This window comes from Marmota flaviventris, chromosome 10, assembly GCF_047511675.1.
Source record: "Marmota flaviventris isolate mMarFla1 chromosome 10, mMarFla1.hap1, whole genome shotgun sequence".
Classification (NCBI taxonomy): domain Eukaryota; kingdom Metazoa; phylum Chordata; class Mammalia; order Rodentia; family Sciuridae; genus Marmota; species Marmota flaviventris.
The window spans coordinates 57,331,276-57,353,912 of NC_092507.1; the positions used below are offsets into that span (position 1 = coordinate 57,331,276).

The following is a 22,637-nucleotide window of genomic DNA, read 5'->3' on the forward strand; positions in this document are numbered from 1 at the left end:
ATTACATAGATATTAAGAAGCCATACTTATATTTTCACAATGTAAATAAATACCTTGAGAATTTTTTATGAATGTTCAAATCCTGAGTATAGAGGTATTTTATGTTTTAGAAATTAATAGAGGGCACATTAAAGGTGCAAAACTATAAACTTTATTGAAAACAGAAAGTGCTAACCACAAAGTGTGTGCTCTTAAAGATGCTCACCACAGTTGCATTCGATAAATTTGTCCTTTTTGATCCTAAGCACCATGCTAAGAACTGAGAAGTACAGTTTATCCATTTTTCATCTTTAAGAAGTCACAATTATTATAATTAGAAATATCTTCAGTTTCATTTATTAGCATGAAAAGAAAGCAACAATTCTTCTCTTGAAAATTGGTATTTGAAAAGTCAGTGAAATATATGTTCTTTCTAAAGGATAACTTATAAATATGTTTACTTCAACTATTTACTTGTTTGTTAATAGGTTATCTTAGGTTGGGTTGGGCTGCTATAACAAATTTTCATAGATTTTGTGGCATAAATAATAGACCTGTTTTTACTGGCAGTTTTGAGGCTGGGAATGTCATAATTAAAGAGTTTGTAGTCATAATTTCTTTGAAAGTTCTCATTTAGGCTGGCAGATGATGGCATCCTTCTTGCTGTGTCTTCCTGTGGTGGAGATAGCTTATGCCCTAGTTTTTCTCTCTTATCTTATGTGGACCTAATCCCATCATGAGCAGTCACCCTCATGACCTCCTCTAATCTGATTACCTTTCGAAAGGCACACCTCCAAATACCATCACACTGGGAGTTGGGGCTTCAATAAATCCACAAACATTCTGTCCATAACAGTCTCTAATTGGAGAACATGCATGAGTTTTGTCCACATGGTGTTTTTAATTTTTTTTTTAATTGAAATACCTGGAAAACTCAGGCACTCTCCATTAGTTCCTCTCATTTCCTACCATCATACTATTTGTCAGATACTCTTAGTGGTGTTATCAGGTTTCTGTAAGTACTTGAATTTGTGACTGTTTATACCATTTAAATTGCCAGGATTTATCTAGATTTTGCCATTAAAATACACCTTGAATTTTCTCTTACAGGATGGAGAATCTAATAAGGGGAAGAAATCCCCCACAATATCAGAGAAGTCCTTGTAAAGAGGTTCGTGCAGCACTTCGGAAGAGGCCTGAAGAGGAGTGTAAGTATGTTTAATAGGATTAACTGTGTTCTAGATAGATCTTGGTGAGTAGAACAGTGAAATTAAAGGTTTACCTTTAAATGTTTAGACAAGTAGGAGAGGTATTCAGTAAATATTTGTTGAATGGAGTTGATTTTTAAAAACAAATGGCCACGTCCTACCTGAACACAAGCATTGAGCTCTTTTTTTTTTTTTTTCCTGAATATGTCTCTGTACTTTAAGATGCTCTATTGATCTTTGGATTCCCTGTTCAGATGAAAGTGGAAAAGGCTGAACAATCTACCAAATCTTTCTTAGACACACATATCATGCATATTAATGGTTTTTAGAAACTTAGAAATAAGGAAACTCTTAGAATGTGCTTAAAATAAACATTTTCCAGTGTCCATTTGACCACAGTTTTTTAAAACTGAAAACTCTGAAAACCACTGTATTACTAAAGAATAAATATCCAAGGGTAAACATGAATCCCTCTGTCAAATGGAAACATTTGATTTAATCAAATTTAAGAAAAAATCTTTAAAAGACACTATAAAGTCATTTTTGTTCATCCTTAATTTATTAAATATTAGAATATGTAATTGTAAAGATTTTACTTAAATATGTATAGTCTGTATAGTAGATTGTTAGAGATTTTAAACATAATATTCACATTTTAAGTTTGTAAAAGATTTGCAACACTGACTTTCCTCATGATATCTGTGTATAATTATTTTCAGGGAACTTAACCACATTCTTTTTATGACAAAAAAATTATCTGCACTTTGCCTTAATACAGGAACTTGCATTTCTTAAGGATAATGATGATTTAGTAGGTTCACTGAAGTATACAGTATAATAGACTTTTAAGATTACACTGGGATTTTAAATTAGTTTAAAGTACACTACTCTGGGCAAAGACCGAATATATTAAAGTTGAGCATACACTTCACAAGTATGTATTTTTTTGTTTGTTTTGTTTTATTAGAAAGTCAATAAATAACCTTATTGAGATGAAATCTATGTAATTCAATGTAGCATTGATCTTCTTTTAATTTGCAGATTTATATCTTTTACACTATACATGATATCCAATTAAAATTAAAATATGAAAGTGAGGTTAGAGTTTGTGGCATTTGTAACATGAAAATTCTTGCACAAAAGTATTACTTCTTTTTATTGGAGGTATTCAATAAGCAAATGCCATAATCATAGGGAAACTTTGGAGTGTCTTCTTAGTCCCTGGTATAGTTCTACAAATTTCATTTTAAAAACTTAGAAGGAATTTTTGTGGATATCTCAAAAATTCTCATTGTGTTGATTCTCATAGTGTTGTTATTTAAAATGAACATAGTGATGTTTCAGGGATCTTATAGTAAGTTATGGAGGCAAATAGTTGGCCAACTGTGGGTTTTCATGAAATCCAACATGATATCTATTTCTGTAAATAAAATTTTATTGAAACACTGCCATCATCTACTTACTTAGGCATATATAGAATATTTTCACACTAGAAAGTAAAACTTGAGTAGTTGTAACCCAGACCATTTGGTCCACAATCAAAAATGATTATCTGGTTCTTTATAAAAGATTGTTGAACCTTGGTTTTAAAAATAGTTTTTGAATTGTGGTATCCAGAATAGCAGCAGTTGCATCATCTGGGGACTCAATAGAAATGCATATTCTAGGGTTGCAACCCATAACTACTGAATGAAAAACTCTTAAGAGCAGGGCTTAGTAATCTGTGGAAGAAGTCCTATGGCAGATCATGATGCAAACTCAAATTTAAAAACTACTAGCCTAAGCAAAGTGATTCTAATGTAAGGAACATACATGAAGTTACCTACTATGTAATGAAAAAGGTAAGTAGTCTGTTGCTTGTGTTATAAATTTTCAATGGAAATGAAAAATCTGTACAATTTTATTCTCTTCAGAGATATCATCATCCCTTGATAGTGTTGTTAGTATTATGAGTAGTATTTCTTGTCCTTTCATAGAGCATATTAATTCCTGAAGGAAAAAGCCACCATCTTTTTTGTAATAGAAGTAGCAAATCATGGTAGTTGAGACTATTACCTTTGCAGACACACAAAAGTATTTATTCACTAGTGTGACACTTAATATAACCATCTCTGGACCCTGAATATTATGTTTTAAAATCTAAGACTTTTAAATCAGTTCACTCATCTAAAAAAATGAGCATAATGATGGAGACTACCTTATAGAATTGTTTTGAGAATTAATAAATTCTACCTTATAGGTTTGTTTTGAGATAGTTGTGTTAAGTACTGGATACAGAACCTGGGACATAACAAGTTTTATTTTTTTTCCTTCTCTGTCTCTCTTTGCTTGTTATTATTATCTTTCATCAAACTAATCTTTCCATTAAGGATCATAGGGCATGATTTTGATAGAGAAATATAAATCCACAAAAAATTATCACCCTATTTATTTTTTAAAAAGTATGACAAGGTACAGGTTGTAAACAAATGCCATAAATCCAGCTTTCTTGCAGCTGTGTTAGATTGTAATCAATATTTGGTGGTAATTTATCTAACACACGATGGAGTTATTTCCCTGTGATTCTACAGATTCAATGTAGGATTTTGCACAAGGCTTTTAGTTTAACTCCCAAGAAAAACCACTGCCTTGGAAAATCATAGAGTCAATCATAGAGTCAAATGGCAGTGACTTCCTTTTGCTAAGAATGTAAAGAGTTTGTGGAACTGTGATCAGTTTATAGGATTCCCGAGATTGAAGGGAGCCCTTTCTCATTTAGAGATGTTTCACGCAGGAAGGTTTTTCTAAAGAGCATAGTTCATCCTGTTTTCTTTTTATTTTGTACCCTTTCACAATATTTTTAATCTTAAAATAAATATTTTATTTCTTAAGATTAGCTATATCAACAGCAAATATAGCTCTTAGATGTTTATTTAATGTTAATTTCATCCAGTTATGGTGTATCTGGCATAGCCAAGTAAACTTCCAGTAAAAATAGATCAATTCTTGTGAAAAGAAAAACAACCCTGAATTTTAAGCATGCTTGAGTTATTTCCTATTAAAAACAAAATAAAAAAATTTTCCCTCAACCTTATTCAGCTAAAGTCATACATTATTGTTCTATTCCCAGGCAAATCTCCCAAAAGAGCTGTCTATACACGCTCCATTTACTTAGTTCCCACTCATTCCATCAAAAAGGTCCAATCTGGCTCCTATTCTGTCATACTACTGAAACAGCTTTCATTCAGATCACCAATAATCTCTTTATGTTGCTGTAATGGTTTTCTATTATTATGTAACAAATTACATTAAGCTTTAGTGGATTAAAAAAAACAACAACAACATTTATGATCCCACAGTTTCTGTGGGTTAGGAGTCCAAGCACAGATCTCTGCTTCAGGATCTTACTAGGTTGGAGTCTCATCAGAAGCTCAGTTGGGAAAGAATCCATTTCTAATTGTACTCAAGCTGTTAGCAGAATGTGTTTCTTGGTAGTTGGATGACTAACTCTCCCCTCCTTATGCTGTAAGGTTGCTGTAACTTCTAGAGACCTTCCATAGTTCCTTGTTGATGGACATTTTAAATATGGCTGCTTTCTCTCTTTTCCCCTCCCCCCTCCTTTCTTCCTTCCTTCTCTCTCTCTCTCTCTCTCTCTCTCTGTTCTTGGGAAGAAAGTCTTGACCTTCTTTTAAGTGCTTTTACCTGATTCATCCAGAAACACTCAAGATAACCTCAATTCTGATGAATTAAAAATCAACTGATTTGGGACCACAGTTACACCATTGCCTTTACCATATCGCCATTTCTATTGGCTAGTAAAAAGTCACAGTTCCTGTCTACATACAAGGAGCAGGGATTCTACATGGCTAAACCAGGGTGGAATTATGATCATGAGGCCATCTTGGCATTCTGCTTACCATTTTCTGAATTCCTCAAGCAGGAATTATACTTTTGATATGTTCCTCCTTAAAACTGACATGGTGTGAATGTTTCTACCCCTCCAAAATACATATGTTGAGGCCTAATTACCAAAGTGATGATATTTATTAGGAGTGGGACTTGGAGACATAAGTAGATAATTAGGGCAGCCCCTTCATGAGTAAAATTGGCATCCTTACAAAAGCAGCCCCAGAGAGCTTCCTCCTACGTTCCACCATTTGCATAAACACCTACAGGTCACCACCTATGAACCATGAATTGGCCTTTACCAAGACACCAAATCAGACACAACCTTGATCTTGGACTTTCCAGCTTTTAGAACTGTGAAAAATAAATTTTCATTGTCTGTAAGCTACTTGGTTCATAGTGTTTTGTCATAGCACCGTGAATAAACTGAGATAGAGCTCTAAGGCCTTGTCTACCATAACACAGTGCTCTCCTAGATTTCCTCTGATCTCTCTGGTGACTCTTTTCCATACTCAACCTATTCTTTTCAATTATTACATATTAGAATTTCTAAAGGCAAGCTGAAGTTTTCTTCTTTCCAAATATACTGCCTCCACGACAATCTCATAACACATGTCAGTTCTTCCTGTAATTAGAGGACTCACAGATTGATCTCTCCATCCTAGACCTCTCTCTATTCAGCCAGATGTGTACTTAACACATCCTCTTGGACATTCCAGAGTGACTCTAATTGAACAAATCCTAAAACAAATCCATAATATCATCCCTAAAACCCTAAGTTCTTCCAGTATTTTTTGTATAAATGTCAGGTGCTAGGTTTAGGTGCTAATCACCTAGGTTTAAAGTACATAAATCTAGGAATCATCTTTCATCCTCATCTTCTCATTTTTCCTCTTCACTCTAATTTCAAGGCCTCTCAGTTTTACCTTCTCAGTCCACTTTAAATCCTTTCACAAATGAACTCTGCAAAGATTCTAAGGTTCTACCAAGTATTCTCATAAGAAACATTCCTAAATACAGTTATGGTAGATTTTCATCTTAAAATGGCCCCCATGGCTTTCCATTTGTCACTCAACAAGACAAAAGCTTTTCTGCAATTCATAAGACCTCGAAGAGTCCTGCATCTACTGGCCCTGATTCAGCTTCATCTCACACTTTTTTCATTCTTCTTCTCTAATCCCACTGGCCAGATTATTTTAGTCCTTGAACATAATCAGTGATAGAATAGAAATTTTTCAAATGGTGTAGACTTAGAGAACAACAACAGAAAATTATCCTGGAAAAGAAGAGGATGCCTTTGGAAAAAATAAATGTAAAAAATTCAAATTCTCTAGAGAACTGAAAAATTTCAATGATCACAAAAAGATAAGTATTCTGTGAAGTAGCTTCAAAATAAACAATATGGGGAAAACAGAAACTTTTTTAAAGGAAAAGGAAAAAATAAAACGAATGTAAATGAGGAAAGAAATTATATTTTAATTTAATTAAATTTTCATGTTTAGTGAAACATGAAAAGCAGAATTAAAATTTTCATGGGAGTCAAAAAATAAGAATTCACATTGCGATAATATCAGGAATTTGAAAAGGAAATATTGGAACTATTTCATGAATACAGAGGAAAGATGAACAACAATAATGAAAGGAATGACATGTATGGAAAAATAGAGATGGAAATCCAACCTAAGAATTTTAGGTTTTCCTAAGAAAAAGTTAAAAGAATTCAAAGAAAAATATTACTAAAGACTTCCTTAAATGTACTTTCTAAGTTATTAAAACATCTGCCTGCATCTAAAAATGTCTGATTATGTACCATACTAAATCAGATCAATGAGATCCATACCCAGGTACAACCAAACATTTTAAAGTCACACTGCCAGCTCTTCAGGAAGTAAAAGCACTGTCATATTCACCTTAATGTAGCAGTTAATTAGTTAAGAAATTTATTTATTTTTTATTTTTTTATTGGTTGTTCAAAACATTACAAAGCTCTTGACATATCATATTTCATACATTAGACACAAGTGGGTTATGAACTCCCATTTTTACCCCAAATACAGATTGCAGAATCACATCGGTTACACATCCATGTTTTTACATATTGCTATACTAGTGTCTGTTGTATTCTGCTACCTTTCCTATCCTCTACTATCCCCCCTCCCTCCCCTCCCATCTTCTCTCTCTACCCCATCTACTGTAATTCATTTCTCTCCTTGTTTTTTTTCCCATTCCCCTCACAACCTCTTATATGTAATTTTGTATAACAATGAGGGTCTCCTTCCATTTCCATGCAAATTCCCTTTTCTCTCCCTTTCCCTCCCACCTCATGTCTCTGTTTAATGTTAATCTTTTCCTCCTGCTCTTCCTCCCTGCTCTGTTTTTAGTTGCTCTCATTATATCAAAGAAGACATTTGGCATTTGTTTTTTAGGGATTGGCTAGCTTCACTTAGCATAATCTGCTCTAATGCCATCAATTTCCCTGCAAATTCCATGATTTTGTCATTTTTTAGTGCAGAGTAATACTCCATTGTGTATAAATGCCACATTTTTTTATCCATTCATCTATTGAAGGGCATCTGGGTTGGTTCCACAGTCTAGATATTGTGAATTGTGCTGCTATGAACATCGATGTGGCAATATCTCTGTAGTACGCTCTTTTAAGGTCTTCAGGGAATAGTCCGAGAAGGGCAATAGCTGGGTCAAATGGTGGTTCCATTCCCAGCTTTCCCAGGAATCTCCATACTGCTTTCCAAATTGGCCTCACCAATTTGCAGTCCCACCAGCAATGTACAAGAGTACCCTTTTCCCCACATCCTCGCCAGCATTTGTTGTTGTTTGACTTCATAATGGCTGCCAATCTTACTGGAGTGAGATGGTATCTTAGGGTGGTTTTGATTTGCATTTCTCTGACTGCTAGAGATGGTGAGCGTTTTTTCATGTACTTGTTGATTGATTGTATGTCCTCCTCTGAGAAGTGTCTGTTCAGGTCCTTGGCCCATTTGTTGATTGGGTTATTTGTTATCTTATTGTTTAATTTTTTGAGTTCTTTGTATACTCTGGATATTAGGGCTCTATCTGAAGTGTGAGGAGAAAAAATTTGTTCCCATGATGTAGGCTCCCTATTTATCTCTCTTATTGTTTCTCTTGCTGAGAAAAAACTTTTTAGTTTAAGTAAGTCCCATTTGTTGATTCTTGTTATTAACTCTTGTGCTATGGGTGTCCTATTAAGGAATTTGGAGCCCTACCCCACAATATGTAGATCGGAGCCAACTTTTTCTTCTATCAGACGCAGAGTCTCTGATTTGATATCAAGCTCCTTGATCCATTTTGAGTTAACTTTTGTGCATGGCGAGAGAAGGGGATTCAGTTTCATTTTGTTGCATATGGATTTCCAGTTTTCCCAGCACCATTTGTTGAAGATGCTATCCTTCTTCCATTGCATGCTTTTAGCTCCTTTATCAAATATAAGATAGTTGTAACTTTGTGGATTAGTCTCTGTGTCCTCTATTCTGTACCATTGGTCCACCCGCCTGTTTTGGTACCAGTACCATGCTGTTTTGTTACTATTGCTCTGTAGTATAGTTTGAAATCTGGTATTTCTATGCTGCCTGATTCACACTTCCTGCTTAGAGTAGCTTTTGCTATTCTGGGTCTTTTATTTTTCCTTATGAATTTCATGATTGCTTTATCTATTTCTACAAGAAATGCCATTGGGATTTTGATTGGCATTGCATTAAACCTATAGAGAACTTTTGGTAATATCGCCATTTTGATGATGTTAGTTCTGCCTATCCATGAGCAGGGTATATTTTTCCATCTTCTAACATCTTTTTCTATTTCTTTCTTTAGGGTTCTGTAGTTTTCATTGTATAAGTCTTTCACCTCTTTTGTTAGGTTGATTCCCCAATATTTTATTTTTTTTTGAGGATATTGTGAATGGGGTGTTTTTCCTCATTTCCGTTTCAGAAGTTTTGTCGCTGATATACAGAAATGCCTTTGATTTATGCGTGTTGATTTTATATCCTGCCACTTTGCTGAATTCATTTATTAGTTCTAGCAGTTTCTTTGTAGACCCTTTTGGGTCTTCTAGGTATAGAATCATGTCATCTGCAAATAGTGATAATTTAAGTTCTTCTTTTCCTATTTTTATGACTTTAATTTCTTTCGTCTGTCTAATTTCTCTGGCCAGTGTTTCGAGAACTATATGGAATAGAAGTGGTGATAGAGGGCATCCCTGTCTTGTTCCAGATTTTAGAGGGAATGCCTTCAATTTTTCTCCATTCAGAATGATGCTAGCCTGAGGCTTAGCATAGATAGCTTTTAAATGTTGAGGTTAGTTCCTGTTATCCCTAGTTTTTCTAATGTTTTGAACATAAAGGGATGCTGTACTTTGTCGAATGCTTTTTCTGCATCTATTGAGATGATCATATGGTTCTTATATTTGAGTCTATTGATGTGGTGAATAACATTTATTGATTTCCGTATATTGAACCATCCTTGCATCCCAGGGATGAATCCTACTTGATCATGGTGCACAATTTTTTTGATGTGTTTTTGTATCCGATTTGCCAGAATTTTATTGAGGATTTTTGCATCTAGGTTCATTAGAGATATTGGTCTGTAGTTTTCTTTCTTTGAAGTGTCTTTGTCTGGTTTAGGAATCAGGGTGATGTTGGCCTCATAGAATGAATTTGGAAGAGCTCGTTCTTTTTCTATTTCCTGAAATAACTTGAAAAGTATTGGTATTAATTCTTCTTTAAAGGTTTTGTAAAACTCCGCTGTATACCCATCCGGTCCTGGGCTTTTCTTGGTTGGTAGTCTTTTGATGGCTTCTTCTATTTCATCCATTGATATTGATCTGTTCAAATTGTGTGTATCCTCCTGACTCAGTCTGGGCAAATCATATGACTTAAGAAATTTATCGATGTCTTCACTATCTTCTATTTTATTGGAATATAGGTTTTCAAAATAATTTCTAATTGTCTTCTGAATTTCTGTAGCATCTTTTGTGATATTGCCTTTTTCATCCCGTATGTTAGTAATTTGAGTTCTCTCTCTTCTTCTCTTCGTTAGCATGGCTAAGGGTCTGTCAATCTTATTTATTTTTTCGAAGAACCAACTTTTAGTTTTGTCAATTTTTTCAATAGTTTCTTTTGTTTCAATTTTGTTGATTTCCACTCTGATTTTAAATATTTCTTGCCTTCTGCTACATTTGCTGTTGTTTTGCTCTTCCTTTTCTAGGGCTTTGAGATGAAGTGTGAGCTCATTTATTTGTTGGTTTTTTCTTTTTTTGAGGAATGACCTCCAGGTGATGAATTTCCCTCTTAAAACTGCTTTCATTGTGTCCCATAGATTCCGATATGTTGTGTCTGTATTTTCATTTATCTCTAAGAATTTTTTGATTTCCTCCTTTATGTCTTCTGTAACCCATTGATCATTCAGTAACATATTGTTCATTTTCCATGTGATGTAGGGTTTTTTCTTCTTTCTTTTATCATTGATTTCCAGTTTCATTCCATTATGATCAGATAAAATGCATGGGATTATCTCCACCCCTTTATATTTACTGAGGGTTGCCCTATGGCCTAATATATGGTCTATATTTGAGAAGGATCCATGTGCTACTGAGAAAAAAGTATATCCACTTGATGATGGTTGGTATATTCTATATATGTCAGTTAAGTCTAGGTTATTGATTGTGATATTGAGTTCTATAGTTTCATTATTCAACTTTTGTTTGGAGGATCTGTCCAATGGTGAGAGAGGTGTGTTGAAGTCACCCATAATTATTGTGTTGTGGTCTATTTGATTCTTGAAATTTAGGAGAGTTTGTTTTATGAACGTTGCAGCACCCTTATTTGGTGCATAAATATTGATAATTGTTATGTCTTGTTGGTGAATGGTTCCTTTTAACAGTATATAATGTCCTTCCTTATCCCTTTTGATTAACTTAGTCTTGAAGTCGATTTTATTTATTTATTTCTTTTTTTTTATTGGTTGTTCAAAACATTACAAAGCTCATGACATATCATCTTCCATACATTTGATTCAAGTGGGTTATGAACTCCCATTTTTTATCCCAAATACAAGTTGCAGAATCACATCGGTTACACATACACATTTTTACATAATACTATATTAATGACTGTTGTATTCTGCTACCTTTCCTATCCCCTACTATCCCCCCTCCCCTTCCCTATCATCTTCCCTCTCTACCCCATCTACTGTTGTTTAATTCTCTCCTTGTTTTTTTCCCCTTTCCCCTCACAAACTCTTATATGTAATTTTGTGTAGCAATGAGGGTCTCCTTCCATTTCCATAGTTTCCTTCTCTCTCCCTTTCTCTCCCCCCACTCGTCTCTGTTTAATGTTCATCTTTTCATCATGCTCTTCTTCCCTGTTCTGATCTTAGTTGCTCTCTTTATATCAAAGAAGACATTTGACATTTGTTTTTTAAGGATTGGCTAGCTTCACTTAGCAATATCTGCTCTAATGCCATCCATTTCCCTGCAAAGTCCATGATTTTGTCATTTTTTAGTGCTGCGTAATACTCCATTGTGTATAAATGCCACAGTTTTTTAATCCATTCATCTGTTGAATGGCATCTAGGTTGATTCCAAAGTCTAGCTATTGTGAATTGTTCTGCTATGATCATTGATGTGGCAGTATCCCTATAGTGAGCTCTTTTAAGGTCCTCAGGGAATAGACCAAGAAGGGCGATAGCTGGGTCAAATGGTGGTTCCATTCCCAGTTTCCTAGGAATCTCCATACTGCTTTCCATATTGGCCGCACCAATTTGCAGTTCCACCAGCAAAGTACAAGTGTACCCTTTTCCCCACATCCTCGCCAGCATTTGTTGTTGTTTGACTTCATAATGGCTGCCAATCTAACTGGAGTGAGATGGTATCTTAGGGTGGTTTTGATTTGCATTTCTCTGACTGCTAGAGATGGTGAGCATTTTTTCATGTACTTATTGATTGATTGTATGTCCTCCTCTGAGAAGTGTCTGTTCAGGTCCTTGGCCCATTTGTTGATAGGGTTGTTTGTTATCTTATTGTTTAATTTTTTGATTTCTTTGTATATTCTGGATATTAGGGCTCTATCTGAAGTGTGAGGAGTAAAAATTTGTTCCCAGGATGTAGGTTCCCTATTTACCTCTCTTATTGTTTCTCTTGCTGAGAAAAAACTTTTTAGTTTAAGTAAGTCCCATTTGTTTATTCTTGTATTTAACTCTTGGGCTATGGGCGTCCTATTAAGGAATTTGGAGCCGTACCCCACAATGTGTAGATTGGAGCCAACTTTTTCTTATATCAGGTGCAGAGTCTCTGATTTGATATCTAGCTCCTTGATCCATTTTGAATTAATTTTTGTGCATGGCGAGAGAAAGGGGTTCAGCTTCATTTTGTTGCATATGGATTTCCAGTTTTCCCAGCACCATTTGTTGAAGATGCTATCCTTTCTCCATTGCATGCTTTTTGCGCCTTTATCAAATATAAGAAAGTTGTAATTTTGTGGATTGGTCTCTGTGTCCTCTATTCTGTACCATTGGTCCACCTGCCTGTTTTGGTACCAGTACCATGCTGTTTTTGTTACTATTGCTCTGTAGTACAGTTTGAAATCGGGTATCGCTATACCTCCCGATTCACACTTCCTGCTTAGAATTGTTTTTGCTATTCTGGGTCTTTTGTTTTTCCATATGAATTTCATGATAGCTTTATCTATTTCTACCAGAAATGCCGTTGGGATTTTGATTGGCATTGCGTTGAACCTGTAGAGAACTTTGGGTAATATCGCCATTTTGATGATGTTGGTTCTGCCTATCCATGAACAGGGTACATTTTTCCATCTTCTAAGATCTTCTTCTATCTCTCTCTTTAGGGTTCTGTAGTTTTCATTGTATAAATCTTTCACCTCTTTTGTTAGGTTGATTCCCAAGTATTTTATTTTTTTTTTTTGAGGATATTGTGAATGGGGTGGTTTTCCTCATTTCCATTTCAGAAGTTTTGTTGCTGATATACAGGAATGCCTTTGATTTATGCGTGTTGATTTTATATCCTGCCACTTTGCTGAATTCATTTATTAGTTCTAGTAGTTTCTTTGTAGACCCTTTTGGGTCTTCTAAGTATAGGATCATATCGCCCGCAAATAGTGATATTTTAAGTTCTTCTTTTCCTATTTTTATGCCTTTAATTTCTTTTGTCTGTCTAATTGCTCTGGCTAGTATTTCAAGGACTAAATTAAATAGAAGTGGTGAGAGAGGGCATCCCTGTCTTGTTCCAGATTTTAGCGGGAATGCCTTCAGTTTTTCTCCATTTAGAATGATGCTAGCCTGAGGCTTAGCATATATAGCTTTTACAATGTTGAGGTAAGTTCCTGTTATCCCCAGTTTTTCTAGTGTTTTGAACATAAAAGGATGCTGTACTTTGTCGAATGCTTTTTCTGCATCTATCGAGACGATCATATGGTTCTTATCTTTAAGTCTATTGATGTGGTGAATAATATTTATTGATTTCCCTATATTGAACCAACCTTGCATCCCAGGGATGAATCCTACTTGATCATGGTGCACAATTTTTTTGATATGCTTTTGTATTCGATTTGCCAAGATTTTATTGAGGATTTTTGCATCTATGTTCATTAGAGATATTGGTCTGTAGTTTTCTTTCTTTGAAGTGTCTTTGTCTGGTTTCGGGATCAGGGTGATGTTGGCCTCATAGAATGAATTTGGAAGAGCTCGTTCTTTTTCTATTTCTTGAAATAGCTTCAAAAGTATTGGTATTAATTCTTCTTTGAAGGTTTTGTAAAACTCCGCTGTATACCCATCTGGTCCAGGGCTTTTCTTGGTTGGTAGTCTTTTGATGGCTTCTTCAATTTCTTCCTTTGTTATTGGTCTGTTTAAATTGTGTGTGTATTCCTGACTCAATCTGGGCAGCTCATATGACTTAAGAAATTTATCAATGTCTTCACTGTCTTCTATTTTATTAGAATATAGGGTTTCAAAATACTTTCTAATTATCTTCTGTATTTCTGTAGTGTCTGTTGTGATATTGCCTTTTTCATCCCGTATGTTAGTGATTTGAGTTTTCTCTTGAAGTGGATTTTATTTGATATGAAGATGGCCACCCCTGCTTGCTTACGAGGACCGTGTGCATGGTATATTTTTTCCCAACCCTTCACCTTCAGCCTGTGTATATCTTTTCCAATCAGATTTGTCTCCTGGAGGCAGCATATTGTTGGATTTGTTTTTTTAATCCATGTTACCAGCCTATGTCACTTTATTGGAGAATTTAAGCCATTAACGTTTAGAGTTACTATTGATATATGGTTTGTACTTCCAGCCATGTTTGATTATTTATCTTTTTGTTTTGTTTTGTTTTTAATTTAGTTTGTTTCTCCATGATTAGCTTTCCCCCCGCCCTCTGTCTTTACTGAGGTACTTCCTACTGTTGGTTTTGGTTATTGTTTTTCATTTCTGCCTCGTGTAGTGTTTTGCTCAAGATGCTTTGCAGTGCTGGTTTTCTGGCTGCAAATTCTTTTAACTTTTGTTTATCATGAAAGATTTTTATTTCGTTGTCGTACCTGAAGCTTAATTTCGCTGGATACAGAATTCTTGGTTGGCATCCATTGTCTTTCAATGTTTGAAATACGTTGTTCCAGGATCTTCTCGCTTTCAGCGTCTGTGATGAAAAATCCGTTGTTAACCTTATTGGTTTACCCCTAAATGTAATCTGCCTCCTTTCTCTTGTAGCTTTTAATATTTTCTCTTTGTTCTGTATATTGGATATCTTTATAACAATGTGTCTTGGCGTTGGTCTACTGTGATTTTGTATGCTCGGTGTCCTGTATGCATCGACAATTTGTATATCCATTTCCTTTTTTATTTCTGGAAAGTTTTGTATAATTATTTCATTCAGCAGGATGCTCATTCCCTTGGTTTGAACCTCTATACCTTCCTCTATCCCGATGACTCTTAAGTCTGGTTTTTTTATGTTATCCCATATCTCTTGGATGTTTTTCTCGTGATTTTTTACCAGCCTTTCTGAGTTGGCTAGACTCTTTTCAAGATGATATATTTTGTCTTCATTATCTGACGTTCTGGCTTCTACTTGTTCCACTCTGTTAGTGATACTCTCATTTGAGTTTTTAATTTGGTTTATAGTTTCCTGCATTTCTAGAATTATTGTTTGATTTTTTTTTATAATCTCTATCTCCTGATAAAGATGCTTATTTGCTTCTTTTATCTGTTTATGTAATTCATTTTCAATGTGTTCTTTCACTGTTTGTATTTGCTGTCTCATATCCTCTTTAAGATTTCATTCCATCTGTCTAAGGTATTCCTTGAGTTCTTTATTTGGCCATTTTTCTGATGCCTCTAGGTTCTCCTGAATATTTAGGCTCTCCTGCATTGTTTGTACTCCTTTTCTTCCTTGCATTTTCATGCTGCTCCTGTTACTTCTTGTTCTGTTTGACTGCTGAGTTACTGTTTACTCCTATAAATTTATTTGATGCTTGGGAGGAAAGGTATTAGAAGGCAAGGGAAGAAGTCACTAAAGAGAATGAGAGTAAGCAGGTAGAATTCAAGGAAGGGGGAATAAGGAAATTGAAAAGAAATGAAAAGACAAAAGAAAAAAAATAGAAAATAAAAAAATTTAAAAAAATAATCAAAAAAATTAAAATTAAAAAAAAAATAATAAAAAATTTAAAAAAAATGAAAATGAAAAAAAAACAAAAAATTTAATAAATGCAGTCTTAGAGTTTGATTAACTTCTCTTCCAGTAGGTGAAGCTGTGCCCACCGGGCTAAGCTTCTCCTCTCAGTACGCAGGAACCAATCACTGTGCAGCAGCTCCTCCTCCCAGACTGGGCGGGTCTCCAATCCTGAGTGCCTAGCGCCTTCTCTTGTGTCTAGTCACTTCCCCACTTTTCCTCAAGCCAGGCCCCGCTCACCAGTGACGCTCACCACAATACTGGCTACATGCCAGGTCTGCTGCTCCCAGGAGCCCTATTTTCTTGAATGGCTGGGCACACTCTCCCCGTTTGCCATTCTCTCAGACCCTAAGTTTGTGGAGCTTGGGGCTGAGAACCCTCAGCGAAATTTTGCTTGCCCTCCGGTAGCCACGCCCCCAGTAGCTGGTGCAAGAGACCTCAGTTGTCAGCACTGGTGGGAGCGGTAGCTGGGGGTTCTGCTCCCCCGGTCCCGCACCACTCCTGATTCCCTCGGTCTGACTATCGCGCTCATGGGAGAGCTGGGAGGGGCCCTTAAGGTTTTCCTGCTGTGTGGAGAGGAAGGGCTAGGGGGTTACACACCTGTCGCCACCGGTTTCAATGAAGTTATCTCCTCCTCTGCATTCTGATAACGTCAGTTCTCTGCCATGGTGGTATTCCATGCAAATGGTGACAGTTCGTTCCCTTTGCTGGGTGACCAATGCAACGGGTGGGTCCTGACTGGCTCTCCCAAGCCCCGTCTCAATCCTGTGGCCACTGCCTATGAAGGCTCGGTTGGTATTAACCTCTGCAGGTTCAGAAGGGCCGACCAGTTGTTTCAGCGGGATCATTTAGTGCTGAGGCACAGCGGTTTGTCTGCGAGACGCAGGCGAACGGGAGCTTGAATTCAGCCGATCCGGGCTCGGTGTGTGTTCTGAGAGGTCCAGACTGTTTGCCCCAGATCCACGTCAGCTCAGCATTGCCTAGTGATCCTGAGAAAACAGCATTTAGACAGTTTACGACTCCCTATGCCCGCGCAGCTGAAGAGGTCAGAGACTTGATCTCTCCATGCTCGCCGCCATGTTGGATCTCCCTACTTAAGACATTAATTACTTAATTTCAAAGATGAAAATATTCCACAAGAATCTGCTAGAAAAAGGAAGAAGGAAAGAGAAAAGGAAAGAAGAGAGGAGGAAGGGAGAAATGGAAGGTCAATCAAAGTGCAGATTCTGGAACAGATGGCAAAAACTCACCTTTCCCTGCTGCTCTACTCTAAATGGAACTAAATACCCTGGAAATTATTCAACAGATCATGTTAAAAAGGACTTTGAATGCTTGAAAGAGGAAGGCAGACTGGCCAAGACTTCTGGACTTGAAGAAAAGAATACAATGGTTTTCTTTTTTCTTTAAAATATATATTTATATATATTTCCGTGGACTGGGTACCAGAGAGACCTGAAACCTGGCATTTGTTAATAGGCATAAAGAGGAGAATTTGTGTAAAGCAAGAGAAATCTGCTGTCAAAGCCCAAAGGCATAGATCAGGAGAAGAACAGACCTCTAATGGAGAGGCCCAGCCTCTTCTCTATAATCCTGGTTGGCAGACAGTTGGATTCACCTATAGCAGCAGAGCAGCAAGTTCCAAGGACATGTCAGCCTTGTTTTCCCTGGAAGGCAGACCTAGCCAATGCTGCTGGTGGCAGCAGGGAAGCCCTGCATCTCCTGACCTACCACCCAATCAAATAAGAAGATCTAGGTCCTGTGGCTTCTGTGCCTTCCCTAAAGATTTCTCAGTAATTTCTGGGAACCAAGGAAAACACTTTCAGCCTTGGCTAATGACACCAGTAGGATTTGAGCAGAACTCACCACAGGGCTAGAAGAAAGAAGATTGGAAGGGGATTAAGAGTGTAAGGGATCACAAAACTGTCATTGGAACTAAAAGCCCCCAATGTAGTCTAGGACCAATAAGCTAAATCACAACAGGGTAAATGCCTGCTAAGATTTCAATAGAAGATTTCAGTAGGATAGATGAGCTTTCTAATATAATCACAAGAAAAACTATAATCTGAGAAAAGACAACCAACTGACCCCAGTGTGGAGATGAATTGAATGTTGGAACTATCTGACAAGGAAATTGAAGCAATCATCATAAAAATACTTCAACAGACAATTATATAATCTCTTAAATCAAGTGAAAAAAAATCTCCAAAAAAAAGATACTGTAAAAAGAACTAAATGAAATCTTCAGTAGTTTTGATTTGCATTTCTCTAACTGCTAGAGATGTTGAACATTTATTCATATATTTTTTGACCATTCATATTTCTTCTATTGTGAAGCACCTATTCAGCTTCTTAGCCCATTTATTAATTGGGTTATTTGGGGGGTTTTTTGTTGCAATTTTTGAGTTCTTTATATATCCTGGAGATTAATGCTCTATCTGAGGAGCAGGTGGTAAAGATTTTCTCCTATTCTGTGGGCTCTCTTTTCACATTATTAGTTGTTTCCTTTGTTGTGAAGAAGCTTCTTAGTTTGATTCCATCTTATTTATCGATTCTTGATTTTATTTTTTATACTCTAAGAGTCTTGTTAAGGAAGTTAATTCCTAAGTAGACATGGTGAAAATTTGGGCCTACTTTTTCTTCTTTTGGGTACAGGGTCTCTGTTCTAGTGCCTAAATCTTTGATCCACTTTGAGTTGAATTTTCTGCAGGATGAGAGATAGTGGTTTAATTTCATTTTCCTACATATGGATTTCCAATTTTCCCATCACCATTTGTTGAAAAGGGTATCTTTTCTCAATGTATGTTTTTGGGGCCTTTGTCTAGTGTAAGATAACTGTATTTATGTGGGTTTTTCTCTGTTTCTTCTATTCTGTACCATTTTTCTACATGTTTGTTTTGATGCCAATACATGTTGTTTTTGTTATTATGGCTCTGTAATATAGTTTAAGTTCTGGTATTGTGATGCCTCCTGCTTCACTCTTCTAGCTAAGGATTGCTTTGGCTATTCTGGTTCTCTTATTTTTCCAAATGAATTTCATGATTGCTTTTTCTAGTTCCATGAAGAATGTCATTGAAATTTTTCATAGGAATTGCATTTAATCTATACAATGTTTTTGGCAGTATGACAATTTTAACAATATTAATACTGCATCTAATAGCATGGGAAAGCTTTCCATCTTTAAAGGTTCTCTTTAATTTCTTTATTTAGTGTTCTGTAGTTTTCATGGTAGAAATCTTTTATCTTTTGTTACATATTATCAAAAATGCAAGCAATGATAAAATGTTGGCAAGGATGTGGGGGAAAAGGTACACTCATAGATTGCCAGTGGGATTGTAAACTCTGCAACCACTATAAAAAGCAGTATGGAGATTCCTTAGGAAACTTGGAATGGAGCCACCATTTGATCTGGCTATCTCACTCCTCAGTTTATACCCCAAGGATTTAAAATCAGCATGCTACAGTGATGCAGCCACATCAATGTTTATAGAAGTTCAACTCACAATGGCTAAACTATGGAACCAGCCTAGGTGTCCTTCAACAGATGAATGGATGTAGAAAATGTGGTATCTATACACAATGGAATATTACTCAACCTTAAAGAATAATGAAATAATGGCATTTGCCAGTAAATGAATGGAGCTGGAGAATATTATACTAAGCGAAATAGGCCAATCCCAAAAAACCAAAAGCAGAATGTTTTCTCTGATATATGAATGTTAATTCACAGTGGGGCGGGGTACTAGGGAAGCTAGGGAAGAATAGATGTACTTTGAATTTGGCAAAGGGGAATGAAGAGAGGAGAGTAGTTATGGGGATAGGAAATATAGTAGAATGAATAGGACATTATTACTCTATTACAGTGGCCCAGTGCCACTGTAATACATGACTACATGAGTGGTATAATTCTATATCATGTACAACCAGAAGAATAAAAAGTTATACTCCATTTATGTATGATGTGTCAAAATGCTATCATGTATAACTGTCATGTATAGCTTATTAGAACAAAATTTTTAAAAAATAACCAAATGGAAATTATGTAACTGAAAAAAACAATTACAAAATAAATATCTTGTTCAATGGACTCAATTGTAGAGTAAAAATGACAGGATGAAATATGCAAATATAAAAATAGAAATAACAGAACTCACTCCATCTGAAAAACAAAGCAAATATAGACTAAATAAAAATGAACAGAGCCTCAAGAATTTGTGGAAAAATAACAAAATATTATTATTTACATCATCAGAACTACAAGAGAAGAGAAAGAATGGGAGACTGAAAAAAAACAGCATTTGAAAAAAATGGTTACAAATCTTCTCAAATTAGCAAAAGACATAAATATAGATATTCAATATGGCACATGATCTCCAAAGATGGTAACCTACCCCCAAAAAAAATTCCCACAAAGACATAATTAAACTTCTGAGAATGCTAATTTAAATAACAGCAGATTTTTTAAAAATCTGAAACACAGAGGATAAAAAAATTTAAATACCTTTAAAGTATTACAAGAAACATCAGCTCTTAATCCTATATTCAACTAACTCATCCTTCCACAATGAAAGAAAAATAAAGTCAGACTCAGAAGAAGGAAAGAAGAACAATAGAATGGATAAAAGTAGAAGATGGTAGAATGAGAGGGACATCATTACCCTAGGTACATGTAAGACTGCACATGTCGTGCAATGCTACATTGTGTAAAACCAGAGAAATGAAAAGTTGTGCTGAAATTGTGTACAATGAATCAAAATGCATTCTTCTGTCATATATAATTATAATTAATTAGTTAATTTTTAAAAAGAAATAAGTGTAACAGACTCAACCTAATTTTTCATGGTTGGAGCAAAAAATAGTATTACTATCTGATGTGGTACATGCTCTAAGTGGAGGAAATAGTTAAGACAATTATGATGAACAAGTAGGAAGGGTAATGGATCTAAAAATAAGTAAGGTTTCTCTACTTTATCTGAAGTGATACAATACTGATACCAGGCTACTGTGATAAGTCACATATGAAAAATAGAACAATCAATAAGTAGACTAGTCAAGATAATCTACTCCAAAACATTATTCTACAACATGTATACTCAGAAAAATGAGCAATTATATTCCATCTATGTATGATATATCAAAGTGCATAAATGCATTCTACTGTCATATATAACTAATTAAAAAGTAATAATTTTTTTTTAAAAAAAACATTATAAATAAATCAAAATTGCACTAAAGAAATTCTAGTGACCTAAAGAGAGACAAGAAAAAAGACACAAAAGAATGAAAACTTGATGGAACAAATAGAAAATAAATAATAAAATGGCAGACTTAAGTCCTAACATATCAACAATTACATTAAGTGTAAATGGTTAAATATCAGTTAAAGGCTAGTCAGATTGGGTTAACAAATAAGATTCTGTTTATAAAGTTCTGTTTATAAAACATGCCCTTTTGATGCAAAGACACAGAAAGGTTTAACATAAAAGGACAGGGAAAGATATACTGTGCTAACACTATTTTAATGAAAGCTAGAGTGACTATATGAATATCAGGAAAAAGTAAGTTTAAAGCCAAACAGATTATAAAGAATAAATAGTATAATTTCAGAATGACAAAGGAAATAGCTAATCGTGAGAATGTAACTATACAAAGAGGACATGCCCTCAATTTTGCAAATTTTTACTTGAGTAGATTTTCTTTCATTGATTTTGCTACCATGTTTTTTTCACTTAATTATTTTTTACTCAGTTCAATTTACTTTTCAATAGACATTCTTAGTGACATAATTGTAGTTGTGGATGAATTAGAAAAAGTGTAAAACTATGCTCATATGGAAAAACTATTTGTGAAAATACAATTTTTCCTCAGAATTAATCAGTATTACAGAAACTAAAAATACACACAGTCTGTCCATTATGTTTCTTAACATTTATTGAAGTTTTTATTTCTTATAAAATTTCAGTTCCTAATAGCATAATTCCAGCCTCATGCCAGGTTATTATACTTTTCCTTAATGTAATCTATTTAACATTGTTAAGAGATAGCAATTATTTTTTTAGATAACTGAACATTGCCTTTTTAAATGTCAAAATATCCTAATATCAATCAGTTTGTTAAAGATCATTATGATCAGTCATATGACCACCTTCAGATAAGAAGCCACTGAACATCATTTAAACTGTTCCTGATGGCTGGAGGATGGTTTTATAAGATATTATTAAGATGTTTCGATATCTTAATGTGATAATAGAATTGTCTGTGTGCACTTCCCTCTAATTCTAGTTGCCTACTGCCATTGTGGCTGAGACCATTCTTGCTTTTTTTAAAATAACTTTTTCTTCTATTTATTTTTATGTGGTGCTGAGGATGGAACCCAGTGCTGCACGTGTGCCAGGCAAGCGCTCTGCCCCTGAGCCACAACTCCAGCCCCCATTCTTGCTTTTTAATAATCCCTTCTTTTGACTCTGTTTTCCATTTTAGTTTGTCCTTTGAACAGATGAGAACTTTGATACACAATCCTTATTAAGAATTACACATTAAATAAGTGTCAGTGAATCAGTGATTGAAAATCAATCAATCCTCAGATGCTTTACGGAAACCAGAGTAAAATCAGGAGGAAATGTTAATGTATTGTAAGCAGGAGGTCCATTAGTCAAATGGATCCTGGAGCTACCCTTCTTCTGGTTGACTTCATCTCAGGTCTCTGCTGGATGCCCGGATTCCTGCATTACCAGGACCTTATTTTTAGTCTATGTCCCAAGGACACCTATGATGTTGATGACCTTGTGCTACTATGGTCCAAGGACTAGGCAGTGGTGGGTGGAAAAAGACCATATGCCTGCCTAGAAAATCTGATGGGTCACATA

At 35.4% G+C, this 22,637-nt stretch overlaps 1 protein-coding gene across 2 annotated transcripts in view; it reads left to right on the forward strand.

The window, feature by feature from the left end:
- The first annotated feature begins 1,090 nt into the window (after positions 1–1,090).
- Positions 1,091–22,637, forward strand: part of Lrrc7 (leucine rich repeat containing 7) — a 429,867-nt gene continuing 408,320 nt past the window's right edge. For both annotated transcript variants that reach the window (XM_027949501.3, XM_071618746.1), the window contains exon 1: positions 1,091–1,187. In XM_027949501.3, the coding sequence (XP_027805302.2) occupies positions 1,091–1,187 (97 nt within the window). The remainder of the gene's footprint in view (positions 1,188–22,637) is intronic.